A 19,361-nucleotide genomic window follows, 5' to 3' on the forward strand; every position below is an offset into this window, starting at 1 on the left:
GGAGCTTTGTGAAGTGGTTTTAGGTCATGTTCATGGGTGAACTCAATGTCTTGAAAGTTCAAAAATCATGACCAAACCAATGACTTGTAACATGAAGGAAATGGATATTTGATTAGTGAATTGTGGTTTTAATTGACTTGAATTGATGGTGAATAAAATATGATATGATATGATACGATGATCAAATGAAGCAAGGACAAGGATCAAAGGATGTACAAATTAAGGTTTCTTGAGTCATAAGTTTCATCAAGAACCATGTCCAGACAAATTAGGGTTTTGTGATGTAGGGGGTGTATTGAGATGTTTCAAAGGACTGGGGTATGAACAAACTTTAGATTTTATGGGTCCTCAATGGCATGATCAAGGTTCAAGCTGAACCATGATTTATACAAATCAAAGAGGGTCAAGCACTAAGGCTGAGGTCCTTGAGTGACCAGATGAATCCTCACGCGTCTTCAATGGGACTCACCATCCAATTAGGGCTTGGAGAATGAGTTATACATCTTGAATGATCCTCCAAGCTTGTGGGATGCTTGAGGATGAAGATTAGGGTCAAGGTGGCTTGGGCACACCTCAACATGATCAGTGGATCTTGAGGCTTCATATATGAACCCTATACCTTTGGTTTGTGGAGCAATGTTGATCATTAGGCACAAATACTTATGAGATGATATGTATGGGATGTATGCTCATGAATTAGGGTTATGGAGGGTGATGTGGAGGTATGGTAAATTTGAGGACATGACAACTAACACCTGTCTAGTTGGACTATGATCTTACAATGGAAGATTCCATGCCTTCGTAAAATACCTCATGCATTAGATCAAAAGTTTCTTGGATGTCATAATGTTTGCAGGTACCACCATCTCCTAGGAGACAACCACAGGCAACAATAAAAATTGTTTATACGTGTACTTGAAATATACACCAATTGTAGCTTCATTGACAACATAATTAGCATAGCCCCAATTATTGATCATTTGTAAAATCTCATTCTTGTTCTTTCTTTATGTGTATAGATACAAGCCTCAATATATTGTGTGATTATGGCCACTTTATGGTCATTAACGACCCCACCCACTTGTCTAAGCGAGATCAGGTCACCCAACCAACTAATGTCGAGATGGCCAAGTAATAAAGGGAGGCCGCCCATTTAATTGTAGTGGTGAGCTCTTCTGACCACACTTAGGTGGATCCGAGTCTCCCGTCCCTTTTGGAGTAATTTCTAGGATTCTGGTGAATCCCAACTTAGAAAGTTGAAGTTGAGCAGACTTGTGCCGTTATAGATATCAATAGTCCTTAAACACAAGACATGCAGAAACAAAATACTTAAGGGTATGTTTGGATTGGTGGTATGAGATGGAATGAAATGAAGTGGAATGGTTACTAATGAGATTTCATTGTTTGGATTTGCAAATAATTGATGAAATGGAATAGAACATGATGGAACTCATTCCATCCAAATCTCTATTTTTTGTTCCATCCAATGGAAGTGAAGTGATTACTAATGAGATTTTATTGTTTGGATTTGCAAATAATTAATGAAATGGAATGGAACATGATGGAACTCATTCTATCCAAATCTCTATTTTTTGTTCCATCCAATTTGGGATGTATGTGATGAAATTAGATATTTTTAATAAAGTAATCAAACAATGGAATGAAATCTATATTCCATTCCACTCCGTCACATTCCATTCCGCTCCGCTCAATTGTATTCCATCAATCCAAATATAATCTAAATAAAAATTTAAATATTACACGGTCCTCCGCGCAAGAGTAATGCTGGAACGAAGTGATTTAATATAAATGTTAGACATTGCAATATTTGACCCATTTAATAACTGGTGGACGAAATGTTAAGCTTTCTATATAAACATTTTATTTTACCATGGTGTATTTTGCCATGTCCGATTGTAAAGTTTAAATAAATGGTATGACATTGTTTGCATAATGATTAAACTCTACTTTAAAACCAAAAATTGAATAAAATTAAAAAGATTGAAACATATTGGCTCCCACGTCCCCCGTTATATTACGTTGTCGTATCCTTTCGAAGAAAAGTCCCAATCTGTCCCATCGTTTCTTCTCCTTTCATCTTCAATCTCTCCCTCCTTCTTTTTCTGTCACTGAGCTACCAAATGGAAGACTTCTGGAAGAGAGCGAAGACATTCGCCGAAGAAGCGGCGAAGAAATCGCAATCTCTAACCACTACCTCCGCCACGGCTAGAATCGCCGATCTCGTCTCCGAAACCACCAAGAAATCAAAAGAACTCGCCGCCGAGGCTTCTAAGAAAGCAGAAGAAATCAAAACCGCTGCTCTCCGTCAGGCTGATCAGATCAAGTCCTTCTCGGATACCATTTCCATTCCTCCTCAAATCTCAGCAATTGCCGCCGCCGCGGCAACCGCAACCGCAAATGCCACTTCTACCGCACTGCCTTCTGCTCCTCAGGAACAAGACCTCGAGAGATTCGGCGTCACCGATGATCTCAGATCCTTTGTCCAGGGCCTCACTTCCACAACCTTCAAACATTTTCCTGTCAATTCCGGTAAATTATGATCCTTTGGCGGTTTTCAATTTTTCATTTCCTGCAATTTTATTTATTTTACCGTAAATTTAACCTTTTTTGTTGTAAACTTTGTTGATTAAAAAGCTATTTTGAAAAAATAGAAATGATTTGTTTTATTTGTCCTGAATGCAGATGAATCTGAATCTGAGGCTTCTGATGTGCCCACTTCGGCCTCTAATGTTCGGAAGGATCTCAATGAGTTTCAGGAGAAGCATGCCACTCTTGTTTTAACTACTGTTAAGGTGAATTCCATGTTTTTTAAATTTTACTTTTGTAAAATTCTTGAATCCGCCTGTTTTATATCGTTTCTCTGTTGTATAGGATTTGCATTGTGTGTTAGCATATGTAACGTGATTATTGATGCATTTCACATCACATGTTTACCTTAATAGTGTGCCGAAGGCATGTGAACCCTCTTCTGTATGGTGTGTTTTATTTGAGAATTAAGAAAACTGGACTGTGAGGGAGTTCTTTGTTTTATAGGGTTTACTTTCTGTTTCCATAGTGCAACTCCCTTCGGACCAGTGTTGTCAAATGTTGGCCTTGGCGGATTGCAATGGCAGATTTTTTGACCACTGCCCGGCGAACTTGTGAAGGATGACGATGTCACCACGACGGTTTAGAGCGGTTTAAAATGGTGGAACTTTATTTGTTTTCCATCATGGTACACCATTGCCATCGATAAATTCAAAGCCACAGGCAACTGCTAGTAGATGTGGGATTTCAAAGTGCTGTTTTTTTTCTTCAAACAGAAGTTACTATTTACTCCAATTTGAGAGCAACGGAGCTGTTTGTTCTTGGTGGAAAGTATTTCCCAGTGATGAAAATTTTAGTAATCTGAAGGGAGGAGTATGGGTTTACATGATTTGAAATCGAAGTGCAGGCTCCCTTCTTTATAGAAAAATTAAAAGTTGAGGAACCCGTTTTGATTTTCATGCCATGCCCTCTCCTTAGTTGATACTTGGCATTCTGAGGGATCTTTCTCCATTGTTTTTGTTTCGCTCCATTTTCCATCTACTAAATCACTTCAATATATTTATTTTAATAATTTTTCCTCACATTCTCCTTCCCTTCTGTTGGTTTTAGCTTGTCATCATCCAAGATAGTAGCATTAGAAAATGGAAAGTGACAGCAAGATAACTGAGCCTGACGATTGTGAATTCATGAGGAACCAGCCTCTGGCTCTGATTTTTCAGAAGTTGCCTCCGTGATTATATGCTAATAGGCGACTAGAGCAGAAGTATGAGAATAGTGAGTGAAAAATAGTAATGTGCATCGGGAGCAATAGAAGCAGAGGATTCCTGTTGAAGGGAGCGACAAAGGATTAGGAGATGAGAGGATGGGTGGTGTTTCAGGGTGCAGGGAGAGGAATATATTATGTATTTTAAAACTTTTTTGCGTTATAATGCATTCCACTTCTCATATAATGATGCCCGGTCTTTTGTGTGCATACTATCATGTCCTTTTTTTTTTCATTCTTTAATTTATCGGTTGGTGATGTTGGTATATATATTAATGCGTTGATTGAAATATAATAAAGACATGCATGCATTTGAAAATTCAAGATGTATTTGTAAAACTGTTTACCTATTTTATTTTTTATTCCTTTACAGGAAATTTCAAGGTTGAGATATGAACTATGCCCACGTGCTATGAAGGAAAGACACTTTTGGAGGATATATTTTACACTTGTCAACACTCATGTGGCTCCGTAAGTAGCATACATTTTAACAGGTCATATGATGTTATATTTTATAATGTTGGTTAAGAAATCTACTTTATGAAATTATTTTGTGCTTAAACTCCATTCTGCTGGTTTCTTTATCTTTTATGGAATAAATTATTATGCAAACAGACTGTATTGTCAATAGATGCCTGTAGTAGTGGGTGGCCGCCCTCACATGCGGTGTCGCATCTCAGAATGGAGAATTGAGGCCATCGGAGCTGGTTTGCGGACAGATTCCACATCCCAGTTACCTTACTTGGTGGCGCTATTCCAGCACTAGGGTTTGTGAAGAAGAAAACGACACATCCCAAGAATAAATGAAATAGAAGCACCATAAAAACGGAAGGTGAGGACGAAAATATGCATGTGAACAGTAGAGGAAGAAGTGAAATTCAGACTTTTTCACTGTTTTAGGAGTGAATAACTAGAGTAGTAAAGGAAGAAGCAAGAGGTGGCATGGCGCTTGTGTTGCCATAGCTGCCGCTGTTACATAACAATTTTACTGTTATCTCACCTAATGGGCTTGTTCTTTTTTAATCACGGGCCTCTAATTTTTAAATGAACAATACTAATAACAAAATAAGTGAAAGAACGCGAGGCAGCCAAGTTAACCATGAGCCTCTTAAGACTTAATAATGTGTTTGTTTCGAGGATTAAAATCACAATCTTGGGAATATTATTCTTTGGAAAAGTATTAATAGAAATCTTATTCCTATCAATATTTTTGGTCAACATTAATTTCTCGGGAATACTTTTAATTATTTAATTTGAAAATAGAAAATAAATGTGTTAAAATGATATGGGAGAGTGGAAAGCTATGGTTGGTTATCTTTTATTCCCATGGGAATGTAAGATTCCCACTTTTTGCCATGAGAATGAAAAATGGGAAAAGTATGTGTAAATCAGTCCTAGAAATAAACAGTACCTAGATTAAAACTTGAAACAAACATTGGAATTAAAAAATTTCCAAAATCACATTCTTGAGAATATGTTTTTGTTAAAAATAGTATATTATTTTTGTGTATATGCATGTGTATATAGTATTAGTTATTTATTATAGATTATAACTGAAACAGCTACCATCTTGCCACACGCAATCTCAATTTTGGGGTAGCCCGCTCAGCCATCCAGGATTTACAAATATGTAGAAAGAGGAGAGGCCAACTTGTGTTTTATATTTGGGTTTGCTTAATAATTCTTTTTACACACGTACCTCTTCAAAAGTTATTCAAAAAGGGTTTTGTACCATTATTTGAAAAGTACCATCTGACTTTAATAGGCTAAGTTGATAATTCTGACTAATGTCTATATTTGCTGGCTTGTAAGTTTGAAGACTCTAGAATTTCTTTTAGGAAGAAAACAAGCATATTTGTTTTCAAATCTGGTTATACAAGTATTGACAAAGATCCTAAGGTAGACATTCTATAGAGATAACTTAATAAGGCTCCTTCCCGTGATGCAATTAAATTAAATTTAGTTAAATTAATTAGTTACCCAATCTGTATCTGCTCCCACTCACACTGACATCCTCTGCCAGCACTGCCTCCCGTGGAGGTGTATGATTACAATATTCAATTTCTAAACCTGTCTCTGGTGGCCCATACTAGGTTGTTGAGCTCTTGGTTGTTGAGAGTTTGAGATTTGGTGGAACAATGAGGGTGGGGGCCTTCACTCTTTGTTAGTCTGGTTGCCACAGTTTTGTGGTGAAAGTTGTCTCATGGAGCAAAAGTCTCATGCATGATAACAATATTCAATTTCTAAATCTGTCTCCGGCATCTCATATTAGGTTGCTGAGCTCTTGGTTGTTGAGACTGTCTGATTTGGTGGAACTGTGAGGGTGGGGCCCTCACTCGTTGTTAGTCCGGTTGCCACAGTTTGGTGGCGGAAGTTCTCTCATGGAGCAAAAGTCTCATATGGTGATGACTTTGCAGTGTTCCATGACAGGTCCCATGTCGATACAGGTTATGAGGGTTGCTGTGACCAAATTCGCTGTGATTGGTGTTGCTGTGCATGTGTTGTTATGGGTAGATGTGGCGGGTACAGTGTTGATGATGGGTGGCAGCTGTTTGAAGGAATGGAGGCTGGAGGCTGAGACCTTCATGGTGGTGAAGGGATGAAGAATGTTGGTAAAGATTAAAGTTCTGTTTTCTCCTTTTTTTCTAAAACGTTTTTGGAGAGTTGGGACTTAAAGGCCATGGGAAAATTCATAGTTTTGGTGTGATGGTAAAGACACAGGTTCTGTAACCCTGATTGGATACAATTTTTCATTGTTTGTCTCTGTTTTAATACCAATTGCAGCATGAAAAATTGTATAGCCACCTTAGACAATTTAGCAGTTACTTAAGTGTTAATATGCAAGAATCTAATCTAATTACAAAAAATTAAATCTTTAAGGCAAAAGTGTGAGCAAGCTAAAGTGATTGTTTGTTAAAAGACTTAAGCCCAGATGAAACATTTTCATGAAGTTGGTATTTGGGATGTAATAATTTGAGATATCTATATACTCTGAGGGTAGTGTTGTATCATTTATAAGGTAGCTCATTTAATAATTATGATGTAAATAGTTTGGGATGTAAATAATTTGAGCTATCTATATACTATGAGGGTAGTGTTGTATGATTTTTAAGGTAGCTCATTTAGTAATTATGACTTTACAAGCAGTTATGAGAAGCAATATATGGAAGCGGTGAGAGAAGCAGCAAAGCAGAGTGAAGATCCTAAGGTAGAGCAAACTGATGTTGGCGAAGGAAGTGGAAAGGCTGAAGTAACAGGGAAGCTTCTAAAGAGTAAATCTTCTAATGCATCCTCTATTGAGCAAGACTTGGATACATTTCTTCTTGGAGATCTTGAAGACAGTGATGGAGCTCCAGGTATTTTATTCAAAAGTTTGTTAAGATATAAATTTGCAGTTTAACATTGCTTTTTGAAATTTGTTTATAGGATTAGTAAATGAAATTATACACATAATGTAGAGATTTGTTTGTGCACAAGCGTGAATGCTTATCATCCTTAAGATTTCAGAGTATTAACTAAGATTTGTCTGTCATACCATGATCTTCAGACACCATGATCTTGCATTGTTATTCTATTTTTAATGATATCTTTCAGATGATGGCGAGGGCAGCTTTGATGACGATTTTGACAAGATTGGCAATTCTGTAAGTGCTTTTTAATTGTTAGAGAGCTACTTTACTTGGTCTAACATTCTTTAGTTGTCTTAATATTGTTAGGGAGCAGGCAAATAAGATGTTCCCTTTGAAAACTGATTTTGTTATTAGTAAATTTAATCATAGTTGGTCTTTAGATTTTGGGTCTAACTCAGAACTACCAAATCAGCTTATAAGGCAAGTTTGCCTAAGCTTTATAACTGCTGTATATCCTGTAATGGCTGAAGCTCTTGGACTTGGTGCATGGATAATATTGATAGATACTAAACCTAGTATAGACTGTAATACTGTCTAAAGATTTTGGATCTTAATTCAACCTGACAAGATCGGTTTGTAAGATGATGATTGTTTAAGTTTATTAGATCTATATACGCCATATGTCTCACTAATAGGAGAATAGAGTTTTTTCTCAATAATTGAGATAACATATATAAAGAAGGAAAAAAAGAGAGAACTAGGGAGTAAGTCTATTACCAGATGAGAAGCAGAAAATTTAACAGGATTATCAAGACAGCATGTAATGTTTTGAGGATTTTTTTGTTGTTGGTATATATCGCCTTCCTCAGCATTTTATACTGAACTTTAGCGGTTGCCTTCCTCAGCATTTTATAGTGAACTTTAGTGGTTGGCAGTTTTATTTTGGGTAAGATAATTTGTATTTATCATGTTATGGGATCTTTCAGGATGTTGAAGATGAGAAGCATGAAAAGAGAACATCTGCAGCAACAGTTTAGGATGCAGAATTACTCTGTATTAGACACAAGTGAAAATGAAGTTTGCTGCTTGCAACTAGCCGAGATATCCGTCAGAGACCAATGGTTGTGTAGTAGTCTTGAGTTTTAGATCGGTGGCTGTGGTACTCTTGTAGGTTTGATGAACTGGTGGAGAATGCTTTTGTGATTCGTTATTTGTGGACAATAGTACCCTATACAGTTAGGTAAGAAGTTATTGATTGACTCGAGCAGTTTCCTTGTACAGTTGACATATTTGATGTTATTAAATTCTTATATGATGTTTTATTCATAACATAACACCAGCGTAATATGATTCCCGAGCTTATTACAACTTCAAAAGTGATGGTATTAAAGTAATTTTCTACTTCTATTTTTAAACTTTCTGTCTGCAAACATTCACCTTAGTTCACATCACAGATGTTACTTCCTTCAAATTACTTGCCCAGATATAGACAGCGAGTTTTTGAAGGAGATATAGTTACATGTATAAAACAACTCTCCCCTACCACAAACAAGGCAATTCTTCTGTATTTCTTTTTCCACTTGAGCAGTAATTGCTTAACTTCATTTGTACATTTTAGGAGGAGTTTAGTTTGAACTTTATTTCAATGCCTTATAATTTACTATAGATATTTCTTCACATACATTCAAGCCAGTCATAGTCTCTATTTGCCTATCTTATTAATGTTGAGTTTTACTTATTTTGGCACTGTTTTCAATTTGACATTTCTATCCATCTGAAGTGATATTCTACTGAAGACACATGTGTTGAGTCAGGTACTGGGATTTGGATCCTCTCGATCTCGTTTTACATTTGTCTCTCTCAACATTAAATCACAACAATTTAATTAATCCTATGATAAAATAATAAAATACATGTAGGTTAAAAGAAGCACCAGTGGATCGTTTAAAAAAGTAAAAAGAGAAAAATATGTATCAGCATAAATTACCGTAAATGTAATTGGTGGATCTAGCAATTCCTGAATTGGATGTTTCATTGGACAATGTATTAAGGGCAATATTTTTAGGCATTTCTTAATAAATGCTATATATTATTTGTGAAAATACAAAAATGTTTTTAAGATTTTGGAGATGTATTTTGGGACGCATCATAAATACACATTTTAGGTCAAATTTGAATCACATCCTAGGAGTGTGGCTTTTTTAGATCTGGAGATGGATCTCCATAATCTGTTTGTACATGCATCTTTGTAGCATATTGAAACAGAATTAGGAAAATCAGAAAATTGTATTTTGACAAAATAAAATTATCATTCATAATATAAAATCAACATTACATAGATGATGTTAACATAAAATCAAACATTTCATTTCAATGTCCAGATAAACGCTTCAACATTTTCACAATATTTCGATCAAGTAATCGTCGCTTCCATCTTGATCAGAACTTTTGTTTCAAAACGAAAGAATATATTTCGTATTGTAGATCTGCTAAAGGGGTGCACTCAAATTTTTTATCTTGTAGACAATATGAACCTACAAAATTCTATCTTGTATCAATGGAGGTTTCAGAGATGTATCTCCGGTACCATCTTATTCTCTTATTTTGGAGATGCATCTTTAGAATAAAATTTTATTTTACTCTGGGGTGACACTTATTTGGTGCGTTATGAGGTGGTGCAAGGGTGCGTTCGGAGATTCATCTATGAAATCTGAAGGACATTTTAGGTTTTTCATAGGGTGTTTTTCCACTTCGTAGGGTGAGATAAGAATTTCTCTTATTTTTTCCATCCTAGTCGTGTTATGCATCCTTTTGTGAAAAATTTAAAATGACCATGAAATATGGAAGTAGAAACAAATACAATAAATTAACATCAATCATTATTATGATATACAAAATTGTAGAAAAAAATTCAAAATTGTATTTTCGGAACAATGCTAAAAAAAATCAGAAACAAAAGTAGAAACAAATACAATAAATTAACATCAATCATTATTATGATATACATTAAAAATATAACATTACATAGATAACTGTTAACGTAAATGTAACATTAAATTTCATTATCAAGTAATTGTTGAGACGTTTCAACATCTTTAGAATATATTTGGTCGATCTCACAACCTTCACATCCACTTCGATCATGCCTTTTGTTTCAAAGCGATGAAATGTACTCCACATAACATTTAAATCTTCATTTGTATTTAGTTTAGACTTGTCGAATTATATATTCCCTTTGTTATCAATTAAGGGTGAACGATAATATAACTTCACAACTTTTTGATTGTCTGACTACATATTCTATATTCTCTATTCAAGAGGGGGGTTTCTCGCCATCGAAGGAGACAAAAACGGGATATGCATATTGAGACATTTTGTGTGTTTGTGCTAATAAGATGAGGGACAAACATATTTATACAAGTTTTAGAATAATATGTGTCATACCCCAATTTTGTCCCTGAATGAATAAATTCATTCATTTATCATGACATTTGCATCATTTGCATATCATAACATGCATTTCTTTAAACATAACGCTTAGAAAGTCAACCAGAATAAAAATTTGATTTTAAAGATAAACCGATTGAATTGAGTTTCAAATACGCGTAAATTTAGCGGGATTTTTTTTTCAAGATTGAGTTTGCAGCTGTCAGTTTTATTGATCTACGGTTCGCATAGTTTAACCCAACATGTTCGTTTAATTTTTTCGATTCCTTTTACGTTCGAATTTTGATTAACATGAGTTTTTTCAACCAAGTACCTTTTATCACGAGATTTGATCAGCGATTGTCTGTTTTTCCGAACTTTATTTCGCGTAGATCATTTTACCGCATTCATTTTATTTTTTCGCGTATATTTCGTCTGATTTTTATCCATTTTAATTCTTTTTTTTATCAAAAAGTAAAGAAAAAAAATTAACTTTAACTTAATTTAACTTTGTTTATTTAAAAATATTTACTTTTTATTTCACTTATTTTTTTTAAATTCATTTTGATCTTAAATAAATATCTAAAAATATTTAAGAGATTTTATTAATTTAAAACTCTAGTGCTCCCTATAAAAAGCTTACTTTGGCCAATAAAAAAATAACAACAAAGCGGCGCCCACTATCCTCTTATCTCTCTCACATTTTGTGGAAAAAAAATATATTAAGAAAGAAAAGAGAGAGAAGGGAGTTGGTTTTCTGGGTCTTTTTCATAGCAAGACCTTCACGTGAACAAGATTGAGAGACTTCCTCTCAATTTCTTCCATGCATTCATGTATTGCAAGACAAACACAATCCCACTCATATATCCTTCATCACCTTACTCACCTTGCGTTTTTCTCTCCATACTCCATCAACCTTAGAACACCATAAATCCACCTTTTTATGCTCCTTTCACAACAATAAGCCAGAATCACATAACCTCACACAACTTTCAACACTAAATCAACGTAACCACACGGTGAGCTTACCACAACAACACAGACTTCTTCTTCACATCTCACCATAAAACCATAACAACACATCTTCTTCCTCTTCACCATTTTTCCACCATTCATTACCTCTACTCACTTTCTCATTCTCTAAGCACACCATAACACAAGGCAAACACATACTCCACAACATGATATTGAGACAATGGTTTCTTATTATCTTTGTTTTCTGAAAAAGAAGAACAAAATGATATTGAGATATAGAGAGAAAGTTGAGATTTAGGGATTGTTTCATTCTCTTTTCAAAAACAATTTTTTAGTTTTTGAAAATTGAAAAACTAAAAACTTATTTGATAAATAATTTTTAAGAAAATGGTTTTGAAAACTTTTTGTTTTTTAGTTTTAAAAATTAAAAAATCAAAATTTATAAAAACTGTTATGCTTTTGAATTTCTAAAACATCAAAACTGAAAATACACGAAAAATTTTAAATTTTTATTAATGACATGATTTTAATTACATTGATTTGTTAAATATGAATTTGGAATAGAAAATGTGTTTTTGTTGTGTTCATACACATAAGAGAATTATTTGCACGGTAAGAACTAAATAAATGAAAAATATTATATTTGCGAGAACACATTTTAATTGGTTGGATATTTTCATATTTATAACATGTACATTATATATTTGTCAACTTTTTATTTTTTAATAAAATTTAATTATCATTCTTTGTGATTGTTTATCTTTTTACATGAACAGTGAAAATACATTAAAAAATATGTAATTTATAAAAAACAAATAAAAATTAGTAAAATTATAAAATAATAATTTGTAAATTTTATCCTTTTTAAACAAATTAAATTAACAAAAACACAAGTAAAATGATATGATCGAAATAAAATTAACTTGCAAAGAGTATTTTATAATAAATTAAAGTAAATTATAAAGAGTTTAATGGAGATATACTGACCGTGTAATTTACATGGTCATCCAATGAAAATATATCATTATGCTATATCATATAAATAATTTAAAAAGCTAATATCTAATTTAGCGGGATATAATCGTTATTGGTGTGTATCATTCATTTTCTCAATTGTAAAATAATCATTTAAAATTTTAAATTAAAAAAAATAAATTAGCTTAATTGATATATAATTAATTACTATTATACAAATGGAAAGAAATGATTTTATAACTTTTTTAATAACTATTTAATATAGATAATTTTTATCATTTACTTATAATCATACTATTTCTAAAAAAAAAAGTAAAAATTAAACAATATTTGAATTAGTTTTTAAAAACAAATCAACCAAACACGTTTTTTTTATTATCTCAAAAATAGTTTTAAAAAATACAGCGAATTTTTATTTTATTTTCATCCTAAAAATAATTCTTAAAACTAATTTATAAAACAGTTTTTAAAAATAAAAAATTAAAATTGAATCAAAGGAACCCTTAGTATTTTAGTATTGTTTTAATTTTAATTTTATTATTAATAACATGGCCATATGTCCCCTTAACATTTTTGATCATGATTCTGGAAATATCAAAACCATTCACTAGAAGCAATGTTTTAAAAATCGGACCGAACCGGCTGGTTCCACCGGTTGAATCGGGAATCGGAGATGAATCCGGTTAGATTAACCTTCCAAAATTGTTAGTAGGTCAAAACCGGAGTAAAACCGAAAAAACCGGATTGAACCGTCCAAAACCATTCGAACCAAAGAATCGGAGTCGGTTTTGTAAAACCGTCCGGTTCAAAAAAAAATCATCAAATTGACCATTTTAAATTTTTTTTAATAAATTTTAATATGTCAATATCAAAACTTAAAATACATTTCCAATCACAAAAAAAAATTCCATAATTTTTTACAATCAAACAAATTTCTAAGTTTTATCACTCAATTATAGTTTTTCTTTCAACCACACTTCATCATCATCATGCCATCTCTTTCAAACATAGTCACGACATCTAACTCAATGTTGATTGTCGTTCAAGTCAATATTATTTGTTATTGTCAGTTAAGATTTATTTATCGTAATTCAATTTAAATTCATTTTTTGTTTAATAAAGTATATTATATTATTTATTATTTTGATATTTTATCTTATTTAATTTAGATATTCTTAATTATTTGAACTTCATTTTAGTTATTATATTCTACTATTCTAATTTTGATTTGAATTAGTTTAACTTATTTTATTGTAATTCTTTAATTTGGTCAAATTGTTCTTAAATGAATGTTGAAAAATGAAGTGCAGATGACAAGCTCCTGAGGGTTAGGATACGAGATGTAGTTCTCGACCATCCGAACACTCGTCATTCTCTAAAAAACTCTCAATGCGATTGTTGCAAAAGGAATAAGGATCATACCAATATGTTTGGTTTGGATGTAACTTGCTAAAAGAAATGTTAGTTTACAACATATTACAAATATATCAAGAAGAAATAAAATAGGAATCTTAATCTTTTTATCTCGTGAAAATGTTACGTGGGCAATGGTTTTGTAAAACTATAAGTGATTTTTCATATCCACATCTTCAAAAATAACATCACTGTTTTCAACATAATCTCTCAAGAAGTGGTGCAGGATGTCTATATGTTTCGTGCGTGAATGTAGCACATGATTCTTAGTAAGTCTCATTGCGTCAGTTTTGTCGCATTTGATTGAAACACAAACTCCAAAATCCAAAAGTTGCAAACTATGTTTGTTTCGAGTAAGGAAATATGTGATTCAAATTAAACCTCTCTGATTCAAGTCACTAATGTTGTGATTCAAATCATGAAAGCATGAAAGTAATTCATGAGTATTTTGTAACTCGATTTCGAGTCATACAAGATTGTGATTCTAATCACACTTTCAAAATCTTAATTTTTGCAATAGATGAAGTGTTTTTTCAGACTTAAACTTGTCATGACTTGAAAAATTCTTACATGTGATTCTTGATTAAAAAATTTGACAAATTGACTAGAACCATATTGCTCGGACTATAATCAAAGAGTTTAACTATAATCAAACAGTTTGATTTATGCATGTGTACAATTGGATTTAGAACTCCATTCTAAGATGCACAATTGTAACACTCCAATATTTTATATATAATATAATATATTTATTAAGTTATTTTATTTATTTTAAATTTATTCAAGAGTGGATTTCACATAGAGAATTTGGCAGCACTTTGTTTTTAATTAAATCGTCATTACTCATGGTTCATCAATTTAATTTTTAAAATATGATATTGAACTTTTGATAAATGTATTAGTATTTTCTTCTATTTTATTATTTATTTATATATTTATTTCATTTGAAAATCATTTATTTAAAGAGTTATTCTTATATTTATATTTTAATAAATTTATGATTTATGATAAGAACGGTTATAAAAGTGGACAGTTAACAACTAACACTGAAAAGTCATATTCACTCCTAATCATTTTTTTAAGGTCGTATATTTTGTTAAATAAAATAAAATATTTAATATGAACATGATATAAATTTAGATTTTACTATATTTAATAAATTTTAATACAATATTATGTATATATATTTTTCATGAGAAATCTGTGTTTACTCTTAGACCTTTTTGAAATTTATATCATATAAAAAATTATTTGTATGCACTTTTAATTAAATGTTAAAATTTTATCACAATTAACTCTAAAATCATGTTCATACATAATTTTGACGTATTAATCTTGCAAATTTGACAGGAATATATCAATTTTCAGAAGAGTAAAGAAGGATTTTTTTATTTAAGATAATTACTTTTTTAAATATTAAAATAATCTATTTTTTAAATTAATTACCGGAATAACCACCTTTCATTATTGATACGTCAGTTGAACCGACGCATCTAATTAACATTCAAAGGAGGCGTCCAAGTATCTGACACATGCATGCAATGCAAATGAGCTTAGACACCAATTGTCTAGGCACATGCATGCCTTGAAGCCACATGCATTGGCGCATGCATACAGTACATCAGTGTATGCCCCAATGCATGTGGCGCATGCACTTTCCATTTTTTTTTATTTTAAATTTTATAATTATAATTAATTAAATTAAATACTTAAATTAAAAATTATATTATATTATAAAGTAAAAATACATAAAATCGACAAGAAATCAATGATCCGCCCGATTGAAACGTCCCCTTGTTCCACATCCAGGTGCATTAGCATGTCTTCGAGGTCTTCCACGATTTCCCTGAGGTGTTTGGAGTCTTTGAGTGTTGACATGATGCAATGATGGTTGGTGTGAAGGTCCGGTGGAAGGTCCATCGATATTTGATAGATTTGTCATCATTTGTCCCCAATAGCTAGGGGGTTGTCGCCAATGACGCTTCCGTAATTGAGTTCGGTGTCCATGTTGTCGTAGTTGGTTTGTTGTGGTTGGGTGGATTGTGGACGGTATGGTTGCCCGAATTGGGATATTGAATCGTTTTGGAAATGATGCAATGGTTCCTGTGGTGTACTAAAGTCAAACAATGGTTGGGTGTTATGGCGATGAGATGTTTGGGTATTCATCGGCGGGGGGCTACGATGGCATGACACTGAATTGTATGAATCATCTGAGTTATAGACTGTTGTGGTCTCTGCATATGGTTGTTGGTGGTTAGAGTTTGATTCCTAGTTTTGAGTTTGGGTGTGTGGCATGAATTGGTTGCGAGGTTGGGTGCTTGGTGGTTGGGTGTATATGGTAGGGTGGTGGTGTGAGGTTGGTCATTGGGTTTGGGTGAGTTGACATTGTTCTTAGGTGGGGATTCGTTGTTGGGCGTTTGATGACAAAGCTCATTGGTGTGGATAAATCAAATACATTGGCTCAGACACAAACAGTGGCGTTGTAACCGACCTAAACCATGCCATATAATGTTGAGTTGGTCCAGCACCCGTATGACTGGTTCGTTTAAGATGTGTTGTCATCGATTCCTCCAATGACGACACATCTCTTTTGCAAAGTCTCTCCAGTCGGAATAATCCCATTGGCTATCGACTCTTTGTTGATGCTAATATCCCAAACATGTCGGAGGTTCTGAAATTTTTTGTTGTATACCGAACTGCAGTTTTACACGGTCACTCTAGTGCATCTCCACATTAGTGAATTGGATAATTGGTGTTTTTGCTGTCCAAACTGCATCATCATCATGGTTAACCTGATGATCAAGACCCAAATATGGCCTCCAGATAAAACGTACAATAATATGGCATGATTATATGATTGAATAATTAAAAAAAAAATCACATGTAGAGTTGTGTAGTAGTATTATATCGTCTGGTCCAATGTGGTCTAAAAGATTGTGATAGACTACTACAGTGTGTTTCAGACACCTGTTGTAGTTCATCCCTTTAACTGACCACCTAGATCGAAAAGATTTGAAAAATATTATTTACAGTTAGTTGTAGTATAAAGTTTAATAAATTAGATGGTAAAATTTTAAACTTACTTTGTTGCAAAGGAGAATATGAATGACTTCTCGTTGACTAGGGCGAGTGACGACAGTCTTGACCAACCCCATACTTATACCAAATAGGCGCAAGAATAAATCGTACAAGTATTTTTTTGGAATTTTTACACAACGAACTATATAGATGAGACAAAACAGCTGAACCACAACTATATGTGCTTACCTTATTTATGTTTCATAACAACGGAAAATACATAATATTTACAGTATTACCAGTACTTTCAGGAAATAAAAAATTACCAAATAGAATCATAATATAACACCAAGCTTTAATTATCTTTTCATACTCGGTAGATTCTTCGTTTAATGTTATACTTGCATAATATTGTTTAAGATATTTTAAATTAATACCTTGACCCCTAGCTTGACCAGAAGTCACTCCCGTAGTTGTGTCTTCACACAAAGTGTAGGTGCTTAATTGGCTGCATTATATGGTAAAACACTAGCTGGTTACTAATGTCTTGACTGATGTCATGACATGGTATGTATGTGTGACTACATTGTAGGTTAGAATATCTAACTGTACTCTGATGTCTTGACTGAAGTCATGACACACTTAAGTAGTTACTGCAGGATTAGCTAACACAAGATTTATTGAATGTCAAACTAGATGCTGTGACATTCATACCTGTCAGCAGATACTAAGGAATAGAACAGCTGGTGTTCTGTTAGAACTTAGTATTCATTTCCAGTCTGGTTATCAAGGAAAGACCAGTCCTGGCATAAGGCCTACTGACTGAATGTCAAACTGGATGTTATGACATTCATCATTGACAGCAGCTACTGAACATTAGACAGAGTGGTGTTCTGCTATACTTCAGCATGTTACTTAGTCTGTTCTTCAAGAGAATAACAGAACTAACTTAAGGCCAAATGTGTAAATGTTAAATTGGACACTTTGACATTTATTAATGTAAGCTGTTACTGTAGTATGGTCATTTTGATCATGTACAGGTCAGCAAAATTGTACAGTCTGTTTTCTGGAAAAACAGACTCAGCATATGGACCTTGATGTCAAGCTGAATGTCGTGACATTCACTCCTGACAGCATATGCTATATTGTAGGTTGTTCAGTTTTCTGTTTCAGCTTTTTCTCAGGCTATTCTTCAGGGATTCAACAACTGAGAGAAAATCCAGGAAATCAACAACCAAGCTACATTTAATGAACCTAACAAATAGCCTATTTGTTAGTAACCTAAATGTTGAATTTATGGGAACTCGCGTGACCTTAAATTCAGGAGAATACAGGTGCAAAAGCCCAGGGTACTGCAATATAAAAGGAAGGCGTTCCTTCATTCAGTTTCGGGGATTTTGAGGCGTGAAGATTTTGTGTCCATCATACTTCACTGCTGTATTTTTGTGAGTCTTGTATTAGACGTATCTTGTAAGCCAAGCCATTATCACGTTGATGATTGCTGTGGCATAGGGTGTTCATTGAGTTGTAAGTGTTGTGTCGCTCAAAGCTTTTAAGCGTGAGTGCTGTGTATCTTGATTAAAGCTGTGAAGCACAATCAAGAGTTGTTTGAAGTGTGACTTCAAATTGTCTTTAATATTGATTAAAGGTAGTAATCACTGAGGTGATTGAGGGGGAGTGAGTAGGAACTCTGATCTTAGTGTAAGATTGAAATTGCATTGGGTAGGGATTAAGTGATAAGTTGTAAACGGGTGAGTTTAGCTTTGAATTGATACTACTAATAGTGGATTTCCTCCCTGGCTTGGTAGCCCCCAGATGTAGGTCATGTTGGACTGAACTGGGTAAACAATTACTTGTGTTATTTATTGCACTTACGTTTAAGTTCTGCATAATTCCTGTCTGTGCAGAATTGGATGTCATAACAACCCGTGTGACATCTAAAGTCTGATAACTAGAATTTCAATTGGTATCAGAGCAGGCACCCTGCCTGTGAAGTTCTGGGTGAGATCTAGGGAAGTTACTTTCTAGTACCATGGACAAGGATATAGGACACTCAAATAGACCACCCATGTTGGATGGCTCTAATTATGATGACTGGAAGCCTCGTATGATAGCCTTCTTAAGGTCTCTAGATAGCAAAGTCTGGAGAGCTGTCAACAAAGGATGGGAACATCCAATGAGGACAGGTGAAGATGGAGTCAGTGTGCAGATTCCTGAAGAAGAGTGGGACAAGGAGCAAGAGGCATTAGCTCTTGGAAATTCCAAGGCCTTGAATGCATTGTTCAATGGAATCAGTAAGAACATCTTCAGGCTGGTGCACCACTGTGAACTAGCTAAGGAAGTTTGGGATACCCTCAAGGTAACTCATGAAGGTACTTCCAAGGTGAAGATGT

General features: G+C 33.7%; 1 protein-coding gene across 1 annotated transcript; it reads left to right on the forward strand.

Annotated features, from left to right (window-relative positions):
* The first annotated feature begins 1,991 nt into the window (after window positions 1-1,991).
* Window positions 1,992-8,537, forward strand: LOC127119191 (uncharacterized). The gene is made up of 6 exons (XM_051049377.1): window positions 1,992-2,550; window positions 2,704-2,813; window positions 4,185-4,282; window positions 6,959-7,167; window positions 7,406-7,455; window positions 8,148-8,537. The coding sequence occupies exons 1-6, from the start codon at window positions 2,142-2,144 to the stop codon at window positions 8,196-8,198; spliced, it is 927 nt and encodes a 308-aa protein (XP_050905334.1). The 5' UTR covers window positions 1,992-2,141; the 3' UTR covers window positions 8,199-8,537.
* Window positions 8,538-19,361: the final 10,824 nt, after the last annotated feature.

This window comes from Lathyrus oleraceus, chromosome 2, assembly GCF_024323335.1.
Source record: "Lathyrus oleraceus cultivar Zhongwan6 chromosome 2, CAAS_Psat_ZW6_1.0, whole genome shotgun sequence".
In the NCBI taxonomy this organism is placed as follows: domain Eukaryota; kingdom Viridiplantae; phylum Streptophyta; class Magnoliopsida; order Fabales; family Fabaceae; genus Lathyrus; species Lathyrus oleraceus.

Coding starts and splice junctions, on each gene's coding strand:
- LOC127119191 (XM_051049377.1), top strand. CDS start 2,142: ATGGAAGACTTCTGGAAGAGAGCGAAGACATTCGCCGAAGAAGCGGCG. Junction 2,551..2,703: donor ACATTTTCCTGTCAATTCCG/GTAAATTATGAT, acceptor TCCTGAATGCAG/ATGAATCTGAATCTGAGGCT. Junction 2,814..4,184: donor TTGTTTTAACTACTGTTAAG/GTGAATTCCATG, acceptor ATTCCTTTACAG/GAAATTTCAAGGTTGAGATA.